The sequence below is a fragment of the Leuresthes tenuis genome, unplaced genomic scaffold (assembly GCF_036924035.1).
Source record: "Leuresthes tenuis unplaced genomic scaffold, fLeuTen1.0.hap1 SCAF_4, whole genome shotgun sequence".
In the NCBI taxonomy this organism is placed as follows: Eukaryota; Metazoa; Chordata; class Actinopteri; order Atheriniformes; family Atherinopsidae; genus Leuresthes; species Leuresthes tenuis.
Window position 1 is genome coordinate 16,473,353 of NW_027325358.1, and position 16,794 is coordinate 16,490,146.

The window sequence follows — 16,794 nt, forward strand, 5'->3', positions numbered from 1 at the left end:
AAGGGCAAATGACCAGACATGAAGACTGAGGAAACTGTGGGAGAGGATAGTGAACAAGAACCTACATGACAGAAAAGACTAGACTGAATACAAGAATAAAGCATAATGAAAAAAATAAGGTGAAGTAACAAAAGAGTTACAATTCAGTCACGAAAACAATGGATTTTAAATGATAAGTTAGTTTAACGACATTTCATCTGCAAACTTCAACCCTCACCTGAAAAATATTGAATCCGGCATGACTTCGTAGAAATTAGCACTGTTTCCCAACACTGCCGTGCATGGAAACTTGTGACGGGTTAAAGTTACACGTCGGCACCGTGGAGGACAACAAGTTCAGCCTCTGCCGACACCTTTACTCGAGTGACAATTCCCTCCCCAGGCAAAACAACAGCAAAACTAATTCTGTGACAGCGCTGGAGACAAATTGCTTCAAAGGAGAGCAGACATTGAGATCTGTTGGGTTTTGAGTTGCTTAAACCATATATGGCCCTAACTTTGATTAGTTTTTTATCATAAACTTAAAACCTAACCAACCAATCAACAATAACAAGTGAAAAGCCGACAAAACCCTGAAGATTAAGGCAAAAGCTCCACTTTAGGAATCAGGTCAGTCTTGGCCTAAATCTTTGTGGTTTAGCATAATTTTGTCCTTCCTGTCTCCAAAGTTGGACTTTTGTGCATCGTAAATATTAGTAAAAAGGAAAAACCCATAGTGAGGCCCACCAACTGACCTCCCATGTTGGTGTTTGAACGCCACCATTTACAGTTGGGCAGTCAGAGGATTGCACAGTCGGGTGTTTTCAATGGAGGACATGGCAGCCTAGAAATAATCCAGAAATTTAAAAACTCTGACAACATGACGCCTAATTGACTCATTTCACCGGCCATAGAGCATTGATTAAACTGCAGCATTTCTTCAAGTAAGATATAAAAACTGAGCTGAGCCCTCAAGTTATTTCAGTCAGACCGACACTGAGAACTTCTCAGGCTGGCACCAGGGATTAGTGGACACATTTTCTGCTATTTCACCTTCCTGTCTGTCAGAGTCACTGTTGGCTAAAGTCACCGTAGGGTCAGTGTTAATAACAGCTCTGGGTCTTTTTGGATAGATCTAACATGTCTGAGCGGGGGGAGTCTTCAACATAAGTTCTCATGAATGACTGGGCAGAAATCCAGGCCCAAAAAGTTCAAACTTCTTTTTTTTTCTTCTTTTTTTTCCCCCCTCTCGGGCACTCAGTACTCTGCTTACACGCTAACATAACAAACCAGCTTCTTGTTCTCTTCGCCCACAAATCGCACTCCTCTCAGACTCTTTTATTTCACGGGGTTGTCGATATTTGCAGATTGCGTTGTGGGCGCACACTGTGCAAACAGGGAGTGGTGTTTTTTTTTATTCTATGAATATTTCTGAGGAACATAGAGTAGACTCGGCATGGTGTAATCACAGGTTTATCAGAACTCACTCATTTGTGTTACAGTTGATCAGAAACAGGAAAAACAACCACTTTTAGTGGACACGATGTAGGGTTACACTTATAGTTCTGTAATTTGATGCAAATGTATTGTTTCCCTTCGGGACACACAATTTTTTTTAAAATCATTTTCATCTCATATGATGAGATCTATGAGCGTCAGCTGATTTTAAAGGACATTATTGCAGGGAGCTGCTAATTTGGATAATTTTTCTTGGTCGAGACTGTGGGGTCATTGATTAGAGGGCTACCACAGGCAAGGCGGATTTAACCACATCTGTTCAAAGGGTGCTCAGCAGCTGACCCAGCACGCCAACCCCAGCTTCCTAACAAGCAGAGAATGTAAATCTGGCTCAAAAAGTTCGTGTTTAACAATGTAGTCTCATGGCTTGAAGAAATAGGTCCACCTGTACTCTTTGAAGACAGACTTTCAAAGCCTAAACTCAACCTCTAAGGGCAGAGGAGGGTGTTTTGTGTTATGAAACAGAGCAGTGGGGGGGGGGTTCATGGAATTCCTGTGCAATCTTTCCAGCCAACTGATGCATGAATCGGACGATGTGGCAAAAATCATGCTCCTTCACATAGCTGGAAAGAAATTGCGGTGTAAGATCATTTGACTGAACTCTTTAACTTGTTCCTCTGTTTGTGGCCTTCTCAACATCTGTAGCCTCTAAGGCTGGCATATGCTGCCATCTAGTGGCTGTCGGGGAGCCCTACAACCTCCCAGTCTCCCAAGCGAAAGCTAATAACCACAACCCCTGAAGCCGAACGCCTCCTTTCCTGCAGAGCCGCTTCCCTGACTCCACAATATGAATAATGCATTAGTCGTCGTAATTTATTCAATGAAAGAACAACACCTGGTGCCATTTCCAGAGTTAATTGGATCCATCAAGCATGAGATTAAGGAGCACACGAATGGCTGCGAACTGGTTCAATTACTGACCACTGACAGAGTTTGGGAGGAACCTCTCTCTCTGTTATAGCTCACAAACGAAGGAGCTGTTTCACTCAGCATGTGAAACCTGAGTGCTGCCTCTGAAGATGTTTTATATTCTGCAACCCGAGCGAAGAGAGGGTAGTCTATTCCCACACTGAAAACTAATGGGGCCACACAGCAGACTCCTCTCGGAGTGGGATTCGCTTGGATTTCGGTACTACATCCTACATACTTGGGTAATTCCAGTTCATCTGCATAAATGTGAATCTGTGATGTTTCTAGAAAAAAAAACCAAGGGTTTTCCTTAAAGAAATGGACAAAAATACACAGCCAGATGAGAAATAAGGACGCAACTTGATACGAAGGCTCAAGTTCCAAAAGATGATCACTTGACATAGTGTAGATCATTAAAAAGGCATCACTGAACACTGTTTAAGGGGTACTGGGTTTTAAAAATGCGTCTTCCTTCCGTGGGAGGCTCGACTCAAGCTACTCAATTATTCCAAATAAATGAATGTATTAAAAGCAAAAAGCATTTCTATCTGAGGGCTGCTGGCATCAAACACCTTTTAGGGATGATTTCTATACATTTTTTAAGTTAAAAGTGTTTCTGCAGGTCTTATACTTTCCTCTTTATTTTAGGATCTAGTTACTGGCACCGGTGCTTGAGCTTCAGCAGCTCTTGTGACTGTAAAGTAGGGAAATGACATACAAGTCTGGACAGTAGTCAGCCTCTTAGAGCCAGTGTGGAGTGATTCTGCTGTCCTGACTCACTGGTCAAAAGGTCATTCATTCTTCCTCCCCCAGGAGGGACAGCTGCGGAGCCCTGACCGGATCAGCACAGCGCAGAGAGCCCGTGGAACAACACAAAGTGACTGTCGCGCTGGACCGGGCCCGGAGGAGTCAGGATCCGCGTGAGTCATCCTGGGTTTATCGGCACATTCAGCAGCGGGGACAGCAGGCCCCCCCCCCCTGCTGACACACGGCAGTCATTAGACGAAATGTTGAGCTGCTGTACTTTCTCACTCCCATACAGATCATTTCTCACATCAGTTAGGCTTGATTCTAAGCTTGCAAATATGGTAAATGGTAAATGGACTTGTACTTGTATAGCGCTTTTCTAGTCTAACTGACCACTCAAAGCGAGTTTTAAAGATAATACGCAAATGTTTTTTTTTCTAAGAATCTGTAGGCTGGAGAGGAATGTCCAGCACAATTATCAATGACACAACTTTTTAGCAATGGCCCAAAAGAGAAACACAGCAGGAAAAAAAATGCAGACAGACGAGACTTTTTTTTGTTGTTGTTGTTTTTTAGGAATAATTTATTGCCAGTAGGAAAGCGTGAGCTTGGGGCAGTATTCAATAAAAACCTTAACAAGACCATAGCATTGCTCAGACACACACAGACACCTGAAAAAGTCACGTGTCCATGGATAACTCTGCACTATAAATATATTGGGTCCCATTATCTTGGTGGAAAAATAAAGAGGTTCCAAAGTCAAAATGTACAAACAAATAAAAAACACGAGAATATGCAGTCGTTCATTGAAGACCCTTTTTGAAATGAGCAAGAGACAATAAACTTTTACGAGTACACACCGTGTTTCGGGACAGCCGCGCTCTTCTTTTTTTCCAATGCTGCTTTTTTTTTGTTTTTTAGTGAATGTGAGCACAGTAAGGCTGATGTCACGCCATTTATCTCTTTTTTTAATTTTATTGAAAATAAAAGCATAGAATATCTACAAAACCTAGTAAACTTTAAATCAAACTGTACATTTAAATTTACACTGAAAATGAAGACTTGTATAAAAACATTTTTCTTGGTTTTGTTTAGAAACAAAGATCTTGTCATCACTGATTTCTTTCTTTCTTTTTTTTTTCTTTTTCATAATACACATTGTTGTTGTTGTTGTACACTGAAATGTTGATCCTTCAGATAATCCACTTCCTCTGTGAGATGAATGTTACTTAAAGGGGACATATTATGCTTGTTATTCTGCTGGAATTCACAGCTCTACTCGCCGTTTATGCGACCGCTCACTTCATCCTGCCTGAAACAAACTGCTTAAGCTCTGTTTTCACCCACATCCCTAACAGCCCCCCCCACTGTCTTCTCACCGGCTTTAAGGAAGCACTGAGCACTGCCTCGTCCTCCTGCAGGTGCGGTGAGGGTCTGACGGCAAACTGGCCACAATGGCAGCAGCAACACGAACGTAAGAATAACGTAAGAACGTAGAAATCTGCTGCAACAAAGATGACGGCAAAAACTTCTCAGTCTGGTAAATATTAGTCGTTACTTGTTGCATAATGCTGCAGTGCATACAGACGCCTCATGAGAAGAAAGCTTTACAGAAGCATGTGCGTAGATTTGCTAAGAAGACTAGTTTGACTTTGTGGGCAGCTTGGAGCACACGACCATATAAGGAAGCTTGTCAAAGCTGACATGAGCTCGGCACTTAAGTAGAAAAATGGTGAAAGAAGTCTGAAGCCTGAGCTTTTGGCTCCTTTGCATATGTTTACTTCATTCTTTAAAACTACCATCTAATTTGATCAGAACATCTGCCAGAGGCATATTAGATTTATGTTGGGAAAAAAGAAAGAAAAGCATAATACGTCCCCTTTAAAGCAATGGTACCGGCGACTCAGAGGTGTAGGAGTTGAACCAAGCGGGTGTGAAGAGGCTCCGGGATCACTCCTCCACCTCGTATTATTTTCCCTGGCCTTCACAGCCAGTCTCAGCCCCTGTGCATGTACCGTATGTGTCGTGCTCTTTCTGTGCGGGTTTAGTGTTGGCGGTGTGTCAAGGGCATAAAGTGGAGCTGTGGGTTCAGGCACTTTTGTTTGGATCCAGTGTCAGACTTCAGTGTGCTGTTGGGAGTCCAGCGCCGGGATGGCCAGCCGCTCAAAGTGGCCCTCATCGCCGCTCTCGTAGTCGCTTATCATCACCTCAGACTCCTCGCAGCATGCCGACATGTCCGAGCACGAGGCTGTGGATGTGTACAGAGACATGGACATGTTGTCCAGAGCTGAGGAGTCAAAGTCCCGACTGCAACCTAAAGTGTAGCCTCCTCTGTAACCACGAGTGTCCATGGTGGAAGCCGGGGTGATGGTAGCAGAGGTGGAGGTAGCACCCTGGCCTTCAGTGTCGCCTCCTTCGTTTGGGTAGGAGTGATGCGGCAGATACTGGTTAAGGCTGTAGAGCTGGGGCAGGGCGGGGCGCTGGCGGACTGCGCCGGCGCTACCTGAACCAGGAGGGTCCAAGTCTCTGCAGAGGGGCCGGAGTGTGTCGCATCGGTCGCTGTACTCGGGCAGAGGTGGCGGCGGCAGGTCATCGTTTGCGGGGAAGTCCTCTGGCGGCGGAGGGAAATCACTCTCGATGTCTAACCCACCAGGATAATAATCAGTGTCGATGGCACTCGGGTCATTGTACGGAGGGGCGGGTGACTCCACAACCTCATAATGTGGAAACTCCTGGATTTCAGGAAGCTGAACACTTGGCATCCAATCAGATGTGTCCCAGTGATATCCTGTTTGATAATAAAAGACCAAAGCATAAACGTACGTGTTAGTGCCCCGCAGTAAAAAGCAACGCATCGCATCCAGTTAATAGCAGACAACAAATGCCACAATGTTAATGTAAAAAAAAATAAACAAAAAACCCACACCATGCAAGAGCAACAAGGGTCAAAGTCACACCAACACAAAAAAGGTTTCACACTGTTGTTTTGCAACTTTTACAACACAAAAACAGTCAAATAAAACAGAAGTCTTGTTACCTACTTCCAAATATTTTTGATTATGTATTTTGAGCTCAGGTATACATCCTTAATTTCACTTTGCTGTAACAATAGTTGCTTTTAGAAAGACTTCTGCAGATATTAGAGATATAATATGGGAAAAAAAGAAGTTTAATTTAAAATGGAAACTAGGGACAACTAGAACACAGGTTTGCACTTCATTACAGCTCCCTGTTTGAGGCAGTCGGAGCAAAAGAACCTCGAAATGCGATTTCGCTGCGACTTGAAAGAACTTCGCCAATCCAATCAGGTCTTAAAATCCCATGGGATTTTTTTTTTGCTGAGGCATTCTAAGGTCTACGAGTTTTAAACATAGATTCTGTGAACACAGGTACACAAAAACACAAAGGTGAATATTTCCAGTTAGTTACTATGCCACACATTTAATCATCCAACATAATGTCAGCACCAAAACCATGCAAGAGAGTGCTTTGGGGGAAGATGAATAATCTTACACAGACAGACACAGCACTTTATGAAGCCACTGCTGTGTAAAAACACGCAGAGTATCACACCGGCGTCACCTTACAGTGGAGGATTAACACTCATTCGTTAGGCTTTTAGGATTAGTGGTTAAAAGTTAGAGGATGGGATTGGGGAGAGGGGGGGGGGGGGGGGGGGGGGGGGGGGGGGGGGGGACACACCAGTGAACGTCAGGCAAACAAAGATGAAAAAAGTCACCTCTTGGGTTCTTGAGATCATGAGCCAAAAATGACTCTTAATACGAGGCAATAAGGAGGAGAAAGAGAAAGAGAAAGTCACATTAAAATCTAAGCGGAATAAACAGTCTGCTGAGAACATGAATGAAATGAGGACAATGAAACACTGAAGGGCACATAATGAGTGACACGTACATTAATGCACAACGGCTTTGCCATTTTCTTAAACAGACAAAAGCAGGGGGGAAATAATCTCTGCTCAGACATAAAGGCAACACTTAGAGGCTGCCCGTTTCATGGTCTATTTCCATATCAGTTCAGCGTAAAAAATGAGCAACTAAGAATTGAATGGGCTTTGTCAGAGTAAGAGAATGGCAGCATTACAACCTACACTTCACATCCCAACACCAAGGACAAGACTACCAGCAGATGCTTGCTGGGAAGAGTACCTTCTCCTTCCACCGTGTCAATACCAGGGTTAACAAGGTGGATTACTGTCACTATGGAGGCTTGTGAAAGGTAGAGGATGGGAGAGTGGGTGAGAGAAATCTAGCATTAGTACAAGCGTCTTTATCGTTTATAAAGACAGAGATAAAAACAACAACAACAACAACACATGGAATGTGGTGGGAGTGACGACAACACAGGCGACACTTCCCACAAACCTCACTGTCCTTGTTGCTAGGCACACTTTTTTTACATCAACACTGAGCGTCGGAGGGAGTTTTATGGCAGTGGATAAGACAATGTCAGAGGGGAACATGGTGTGCTTTGTGAGGAGGGGGGGGGGTTCAACAACATACTGAGAAGCTGGAGGGTGCCACTGACAGTACAGATGGAAGAATCAGTGAAATTCCCCAGAGATGTGAACACATTTCCGTCCAGACACAGAGGAAAAAAAAACACCCGTGTGTGTTCAAAAACAAACGCTGCCCGTTTGAAGTCTATATTCCATGTGTGATTCACATTGTTCATACTTTTGAAGGTGTAGGAGAAGGGTTTGATATGGCTGGTGAATTTAGGTGTGATGTGATGAAGAAGTGGGAGAACTTAAAAGAAGTGTCGATACCCTTCTGAAATGTTCCTCGGTGTTTGCTTGAAACATCCGTTTGTAGCTATATTAAAAAGAAAAAACAAACAAAAAAAACCAGCATGCATGTCATTAAAAAAGGAAAGTAAATGATCTGATGATTGGTTTGATGAGAAAGTCAAATCAAATCCTTGTTTTTAATAAAACTCCTTTTTTTTGCTTGGGAGTGAATGAACAGATCTAAAAGTGGGCCTGAATAGTTTTTTTGTTTCCTTTTGACTGAACAATCCCTGGAGAATTACACGGCGCCTGCTGTTGTGATTGCTTCCGTCTGTACCAACAGTGATTGAGGACTTACAGGCCGGACACCCCATTTAAAACCTTGTTCTGGATCGGTGGACTGATTTGATCCATATGGGAGCTGAAGCCCCGCAGCAAAGAAAGAAAGAGAGAAGACACATGACCCCACAGCCACGACCGGGCCATCCATTCTGAACGTGCAAAGTGAAAGTGTTAGCATTTAAATCAACCACGGCACCAAAAGAGAAAGGCAACTGTTGCAAAATCCTGCCGGCCGACCACACCACAGAAAAGAAATAATCACTATCGAATGTTACGAAACATTTTGCAATTTATGCTGTCAAGTTGGTTTCTCCTCCTACGGTTAAAGGACAAGATGGAACATGGCGGCGTACCATTGTCATCGCAGGATTCTGACTGGAAGGAGCTGAGGGAGTGGACCTCCGACATGCTGCCTCTGGTGTTGTAGGGCGGACAGGCGCTGTCCTCCACAGGCTTCTTGGTCAGGCAGGGGTCCAAGTCCACCACTTTAGCTGGAAGACAAAGCGTGACACGACTCTAGTGTATAGTTTTGATTTTGCTCAGTGGAAATCAGCCAGATTTGAAATCCACAAACGTTCTCCTGTCAGTTCTTTTTAGGCGTTGCATTTTTATACATTTAACTGGCCAGAAAGGTATATCGAGCCTTATACTATTAGAATATAAGCCAAATACATGCAAAGTTACCAGAAGAATAATAATTAATCGTGCTTTGCTATTTTTCATGAAGAAAAAGCCATGACAAGTTTAACCTATTAATTTAGTTTGGAAATAACTTTCATTTTGAATAATTAGCAACTCAACGATTCCTTTTAAGGGACCAAAATATCCAATTATCACGGAAACAGACCAGATTCAGAAGCATGGACAGGGAGACTCACTTGGAATACTAAAATGTATCTAATCCTACGTCCTTAATCTGAACTCAATGACACTGGAGCAGTGCACACCGGGGCAAATGTAGAGAAAAGAATACTCGGCAAACCTAATCCGTCATTTGAACTAAACTGAGTGCTTGGGATCAGACGGGTAACACGGTTGCCACCTGGAAGGAACACTTACTGTCATAATCATAGTCCCAGTTTGGCTTTTGGATGGAGTCGCTGTCAGAGACCGAGTTGGAGGGAGGCGGAGGAGGGAGATTAGGCGCCACGCTGCACACGGCCACTGTCTTGCGATGTCCATGCACAGAATCTGGGTTAAAGGTGGAGAACTCGGGATGCTCTGGGATGGCTGAGCCCTCAAATGAATTTCTGTCCAAGTTGTTCCGCGAGTCGCTCGGAATGCTCGGCGTGTAGGAGATGGGGCGTACGGGCACCTGAGGAGGGATGTCTGAGTAGATGTTTTTGTTGAGTTTGGAGTCAAAATAAGGCCTCTGGAGGAAGGAGTGATGCATGCTTGAGCCTCCGGGATGCTTGTCGTCGTCGTCGCTCTTCGACTTTCTGCGACAGGCCTTCTTGCGGATAATGATGAAGAGGAGAACTAGGATGAAGATGCTCGATACAAAGACCACGATGCCAATCACCTCTTCCAAGCCGATGTTCCAGGGCGTGGAGACGAATTCGTTTTGGACTTCAGCGTGAAATTCACACTCCTGTCCGCTGAAACCCACCGAGCAGTTGCACTTGAAGGAGCCGTATGTGTTCTGGCACTGGCCTCCGTTGGCGCAGGGGTTCTTGATGCACTCATCAACGTCGCTCAGGCACCTGAACAACAGATTGGAATTCAGTGAAATGTGCTGGAGGACAAAGGGCTTCGAGCAAAGGATGCGACTTGTCTAGTTGAAAAAGTGAAATAAATTCAAAGTCACAGCAGACGTACCGGTCTCCTTGGAAGCCTGCTTCACACTCACACACTGGCCCATCCAGGCTGTCAATACACTTTCCACTGTTTTTACAGGGGTTGTCTCTGCAGTACGGCCCTAACTGGCACCTGGAGTCAGAACAAGATTATTAAAGCAAGCCACATAATACACTGAGACTCGGTTTCTTAAATGTGCTGTTATGTTGTGTTAAATGTGCTAAGATGTGTTGTCGGTGGCGATATGAAAACTAATTAAATTTCTGCCACATAAATGACTCTGGTAATATTTCCGGGTAATATTTTACACCAAGTGACAGATTACTAGTCAGCACATCTCACAGACAGAAATGACATCAAACTGCTTCAAAACCTCTTGTATTTACCTCCCTAGGCCCTGTTTATACTGTGAAGATCAGATAAAACAAAGTGATACCTCTGCCCTGAGTACTGCCCTCTGCACTGGCAGTAGAAGTCATCTGCACGAGGAACGCAGGAGCCACCATACAGGCACGGATTGGAGGCACAAGGACTTATGGCAACCTCACAGTGTGTGCCCATAAAGGAGGCAGGACACTTGCAGAAGTATCCTGTAGAAGTCCCACAGAAAGAAAAAGGCTAATGAGGATCACCTGTTGCAATTTTGCAATCAGAATTCCAATAGTTCACTGACTTTTTTGCCTTTTTAATTTGACAGGAAAGTCTATACATCCTGCAGATGTTTCACAGAAAAGCCTTTGAATGACCGTCAGGAAAAACACCCCTGAGGTGCATGCAGGTATTTATTGCTAAACAGATGCTGAAGTAAACTAAAATCACAGCTCTAATTGCAAAATGACATACACAGCAACAGAGGAAATGATAAAAATGTATTTAAGAAGAAGAACTATATGCCCGCCTGCAGTAGCTGGCCTTGATTTATGCCTCCAGTTGAAAAGTTAAGCTACTGCTGTTTGAAAGTATACCTCCATTAGGCAGTGGGGTGCAGCTCCCTCCGTTGGTGCAGGGGTTGCTGGAGCAACTCTCAACAGGTGCGAGCGCACAGCCTGGTGCCACGTCCACGATGTCCTCCAGCACAGCGTATGCCCGGAGAGCTCTGGTGTTGAGAGGCAGCTCCTGGCCATTCAGTGTGATGGCCTCCATGCAGCCACGGAGCCCATTGGTGATGGGCAGGCTGCGTCCGAGGCGAGGGGAGCCGTGCTGGCGTACGTGGCCGCCGAAGTAAATGCTGTTGTCGAGGTTGAGGGTGCGTAGAGTCCCCGGAGCTGTGCCAGAGGCAGCGTGCACCCGGTCCAGGACCAGTTTGGCGTAGTTACCATCCACCTCCAGGGAGACAGAGTGCCACTCGCCGTCGTTAACCTGAGCGCTGTGGACCGACACCAGGCCAGGGCCGCTGCCGCAGTCAAACTTGTACTGCAAACGGCCGTTTACTATCTATTTTAGAGAAAGAAAATATGGAATTACAGCAAACAAATGCCAAATATTCTGCATAATTCACACTAGCTCAATCATCTCATCTGTTCCTTTCTTTGTTCCCTATTCAGATAAACACTTCACATGATTCAAACTCAAAACCAATCCAATCAGTCGTAAATCAGCCTCTGAAACAGGGTGCATTCACTCATTGGTACACCATGAAGGAGCACGCTCAATAATATTGTTCCATATCAGGGCACACAGGAAATGTACAGCTTTATACATCAATATACGTTCACCTCTGTTCAAGTCTCTACAATACACAAACTGCAGATATTAAGGTCCTTACATGGAAGTCTGATAATTAAAAACCGTCTGTTATCGAGGCAGGGTCCATGCAGACTGCGATACCAGACAGACTCTAAAAGGAATGTGTGGAAAACTGTTGTCTGTTTCCCTCCCAGCACTAAAATAGCTTGTGTGTGTTTTTCAACTCACCAACACATTCCCATAGTCCCTCATGTGAAAGGAGTTTTAAAATGGCTTTTTGAACCCTTCAGCATAGCTGATGCACATACATGGCTGGCTGCTTTCAAAGTACAGACGGTCAGTTTATTAATCCCTTCTCACAGTGAAATGTAGGCCAATAAGCAGTGAAGAACTTCACCAGAACAGCACCTCCGATGTCCAAGATTATCAGTTAAATTTGAAACAAAAGTGGAGAGAATGAACCTTGTTAGCTGGTAACAGAGCGGGACAAGTGTGTTGACACAAACCTCAAGGATGCTGTAGTCTGTCCCTTTGGCATACATGACAGTGGCATGGCTGGACAAGGTCCTCAGCCTCAGTGATAGCTTCATCAGCTCCTTGTTCTCATTCTCCATCAGATGGTACTTTACATAACCACTTCCACTGAATGTAAGCGAATGGCCGTCTGACAAGGAATGACAGACATGTATTATAAAACAGCATCGTACGTGGACTTTACATTGCTTTCATCATCCTCTACGAGTAGAGGAAGTTAAAGAGAAATGGGGAGAGGAGGGAAAACTCTCTAAGGTAACAGATAAGGATTCTTACCAGAGCATTTGCCCTTTTTGCTCTCAGGACACACGCAGCTGTACACGGTATCTCTGGAATCGGCTACACACTCCATGCCCTCTGGACAGGGGTTGTTCTCACACAGGTTGTTCAGCACAGGACATCTGCCACCTAAATACCAAAAAAAAAATACCTCAACTGAGAAAAGGAACTCCCGTCCACGAGGAAATGTGTAGGTTTCCTCTCTGTGTGTATATGAGGTGCGTTGGCGTACCGTCACACTGGCAGGTTGCAGTCCGCTGGTGTCGTGGGGTGACAAAACTCAGACGGGACGTGCTGTAGGTGGACATAGCAGTTTTATCTAGGTATATGACCTCATCACAGAAGTGCAACGGGCAGTCCAGACCAGCACAAAGCTTCTGCACCACCCGCACAATGCGGACCCCCGTCATCTCCTCGATCACAGCCGCAGAGGAGTTCAGCTTGCGGAAAACGACCTGAGGGGGAATAGAACAGCAAATCGCTCAATAAAGTGAACAAGTGTTTGAATGAGAGCTCCATTTATCATCAGCTGACAGAAAATAAATAAAAAACAAGCAATATTAAGAATGAACTGTTTTTTTTTTTCAATAAAATGCTTACATATTAAATAATTAATTTCACAATTAATAGATAGAAAATATGACTTTCTGACATTTTGCTGAGTCACAATTGAAGAGCATTCAATAAAAGTATGACGTATTAATAAATCACGACAAAATAACTACTTCAGGCTCAAATACACCGGACACAAAGTCACTGACTGGTCACTGACTGGTCTTACCTCCTGAGATTGGTAGGGGCTGCCGGATCTCTCCAGCGTCAGCAGGACATCCAGATCTCCTTGCTCTGAAGGCTGCAGGCTCACCAGCTGAACCTCACTCCTCCTCACCCCCGCGATATTTCTCAGCGCGCGCTGAAAGTTGCGCCAGTAGTCCCCGATAAACTCTTCCGGGGCGATGTTTGCAAAGCGCACTGCAACGGAGTTGTCGAGGGCCTGAGGAGCTACCTGGCGGACGTGCACCGTGACATCGGCAGGGGTTGTGAAGCGTCCGTCAGTCACCGTCACGTTGAGAGGGTAGTGGCCCACATCGAGCGGCTGCTGGGCGATGACTTTACCGTCAGAGGCCGAAACCGAAAACAAAGCGCCGCTCTCGTCTGAGGACGAGGCTGAAGGGGCCAGGCTGTAGGTGAGAGTGTCGTAGATGTCTTGGTCGGTGGCGTGGATCTTGCCCAGGACACCTCCAGGGTATTCATCGCCAGCAATAGTGACGAAAATGTCCAGCGGGAGGACTGCTGGCGCGTAAACGCTCTCTTCGATTATGCGCACACTGATGAAGGCGGCAGAGAAGAGCTGAGGTTTGCCACTGTCCGACACCTGAATGTGAGCGGAGAGAAGGACACACGAGTTGGATCTGTTTTTCCGACAGCAGAGGGCAATCACGCGCCTCAGTCAACGGCAGCCGCGCTTTGCAGATGCACCAGAATAAAGCCAACAAAACATGTAAGACATCAAACCCCTCCAACTATCACTTTTTTCTGGGTATTTTTTTTTTTCTCTAGGCATCTCATGTGCAAAACCACATCACACTTAACATTTCATGTCCCATCTGCCTACACATTTTCCTCTGTTCCTTCTTCTGAGGTGACACGTGAATGAGCCAAATCAAAGCAAATGTCTGTTACCGACGCTTCTCCTCGGAGACGCGCTCTGAAGCAGCTGCTTTGCCGAATGCCTACTTCAATTCGACTTCTTACATGAAGTTGCTTGCAACAAACCATATTTAAGCTTTAAAGGATATAGATGCTGAGAGGAACATTGGCTGGGGAAAGTGAGAGGAGAGAGAAGGTATGGAGAGAGAAAAAGTGAAGGCAGACAGAGCAGACGGCTGTAGCTCGACAGTTAAATCAATGCAGTCTCTCGGCTCTTGTCTCTCCTCGGTTCTGTGACTCACCTGAGCTTGAAGTAGATAGTGTTCTTTGCTTTTCCTATTCAGCTCCCCCGTGGTCACAAGAGCTCCCTGCTGATTGATGTGGAAAACAGCGCCTTCGTTTCCATCCACGATGGTAAAGGTGAAAGGCGGGCCGTTGTGAGAGGCGTCTCGATCACTTACAGCGAGCTGAAGAACACTTGTGCCTTTTGGCTGGTTCTCCTGCGGGATATAAGAGGGGTGCTTGTCGTGAAATTATCTAATTTCATGTTGTACAAATGTTTACCAGCGGTTAAAGTATGAACTGAAAGCAGAGTGCTCAACTCTCAACAATGACAAACTCAAAAGAGCTTCAGACGTGGAAAAAAGAAAAGCTCTTTTATGAGCACCTTTATGTGTGAGCTGGATAAAGCTGGTATAAAAAATACCCTAAAATATGTAATATTCATATCATGTCTATTAAATATATTATATGGAGTGGAACAAAACTTGCCATTCACTGATGTTTGACTCATATAGGATTGATTATCATAAATTTCAGTCATCAAAATAACTTTGGTGATCCTTTAACTTTCCATCCAGCATCATAATCAAGTTTAAAATTCTTTGGAATAGTTTGGTCGATGATCAAATACCTCCATCAATCTCAGTTTCAAACTATATAAAGCTAACAAGCCCATCAGCTTAGCTGAAATAGTCAACATTAAACAAACGACAGCATCCAGCTTCCACTCATACCGCACGAGTCGGTCAACAAGACCAGAACATTCCGTGCATGCAAATTAGGGAGGGAAATAATGACTGTACGGCTGCTTATTATTCATAGAAAAGTAACTAAATGAGTTACAAAAAGAGAACGATGCTATCTTTGTCTTTTTATTTTAGTCATAATGTGCAAATCTAATGAAAGTTTTGAATGTTTTCTAACATTTCTCTCCCCTGCAGGTATGCTGAGATGAGGGCAGTGGTCCAGTTAAACGTTAAAGTCGAGACGGAATTGTCGCCTGTTGTATCTGTTGACTGACAGCTTGAATCAGCATGTTACATTCGCACTTTGCTCAAAGCAGCTTCATGGCTGCGCATCACTTAAAATGATTTGAAACAACGGGACTGTTGGACAAAGCAGAATATTACTTGATGGTTTATACAAATACTGCACTGGTGTTTGTCTTTCTGACTCTATATTACTTTCATTTTCAAGCGTTTATTTTCCTGGTGCTGTATGATTTAGAGAGTTTTTGTGGATACTTTGGACAGACTTTTGTCTAAAGACCAAACAATCCATAGATTGTGTAAAAAAGGAGGTTTTTTACTTTAATAAACGACCTGAACCTGAAGTGCCTGAACCCTGCATTCTGTCTAAAGGTCAGCAGCGACGGCTCTTCCGGCTGCAAAAAGAAGTCTGGTTATAAAGCCAAGGAAAATGACTCTACTTTCATGTCTTAATTAATGGTACGCTGTTAATTTAATGAGCTATGCTTCCATTTTGACAAATTGTGACTGAAAAGCTGCTACAATAGGAGCATGGAAGCTTTCAAAGTCAGATCAACCGCTGGCACAAGACTTCAAAAAGCACGTCTATAAAACAATGAACGGTGGCTCTGTTCATTGATTTTTTTGTTTCTGGTACCGTCTCCTCACTCAGTCTCATATATTCAATTCTTTGTTTTGTTTTCTAAACATAGTGGAAAATTGCAAAGGTATAATTTTTGCTTCAGCCTTGGGAATCGGTTCTTATTCTAAACCGTTTTTGATCTCTAAAACTAAAGTAAAGTTGAATCTTCCCTTTTATTCTTCTCATCCTTTTCTCAGCTTAGCATCTTGCACATTCCAGTCTCCACAGCTCCTCTTCAATCTTTTCCTTCCATCCCTGATCTGCATTCTTATACTTAAGATGCAGCTCTTGTCTTCCAATTCCCCCACACCCCGCCCTCTTTTTCCCCTCTTCTTACCTCCATCCTCCTACTTGCTTTTTGATATTCTGGTCCCACAGCCTCCCATTATTTCTCTCTGTTAATCCCTCTCTGTGTCCACTGCAATCCCTCCCGCAGCCTCTCAGTCTGTTTCCTCCTCTAAAAACTATCTCTTTCTTTCTAATCAGTTGTCTCCTCTCAACCCCCCCCCCTCACCTGGATGATGAGGCTGTAGTTAGCCTGGGAGAAAACAGGTGGGTTATCGTTGACGTCTGAGATGTCAATGTTGATCATGGCAGTGCTGGAAAGAGGGGGCACCCCGTTGTCTGAGGCGACCACCGTCAGAGTGTACCCAGATGTCTGAGGGAAAAGGAAGCAGGAATTACCATACATAACCAAAGCTGCTTCTTTAAGC

The 16,794-nt window shown here is 44.4% G+C and overlaps 1 protein-coding gene across 10 annotated transcripts in view; it reads right to left on the reverse strand.

Moving 5' to 3' along the window:
* Positions 1-4,005: 4,005 nt before the first annotated feature.
* fat1a (FAT atypical cadherin 1a) overlaps positions 4,006-16,794 on the reverse strand; it is a 69,599-nt gene continuing 56,810 nt past the window's right edge. For 3 of the 10 annotated variants that reach the window (XM_072384822.1, XM_072384825.1, XM_072384821.1), the window contains 14 exons: positions 16,596-16,739; positions 14,491-14,688; positions 13,320-13,913; positions 12,771-12,993; positions 12,536-12,667; positions 12,232-12,389; positions 11,005-11,473; positions 10,476-10,629; positions 10,061-10,171; positions 9,302-9,945; positions 8,596-8,733; positions 7,320-7,379; positions 6,893-6,928; positions 4,006-5,941 (listed from right to left, as the gene is read on the reverse strand). In XM_072384822.1, coding sequence (XP_072240923.1) covers positions 5,268-5,941; positions 6,893-6,928; positions 7,320-7,379; positions 8,596-8,733; positions 9,302-9,945; positions 10,061-10,171; positions 10,476-10,629; positions 11,005-11,473; positions 12,232-12,389; positions 12,536-12,667; positions 12,771-12,993; positions 13,320-13,913; positions 14,491-14,688; positions 16,596-16,739 — 3,735 coding nt within the window. In that variant the 3' untranslated portion in view covers positions 4,006-5,267. The other 7 variants (XM_072384827.1, XM_072384826.1, XR_011915380.1 and 4 more) reach the window with 6 other exon arrangements.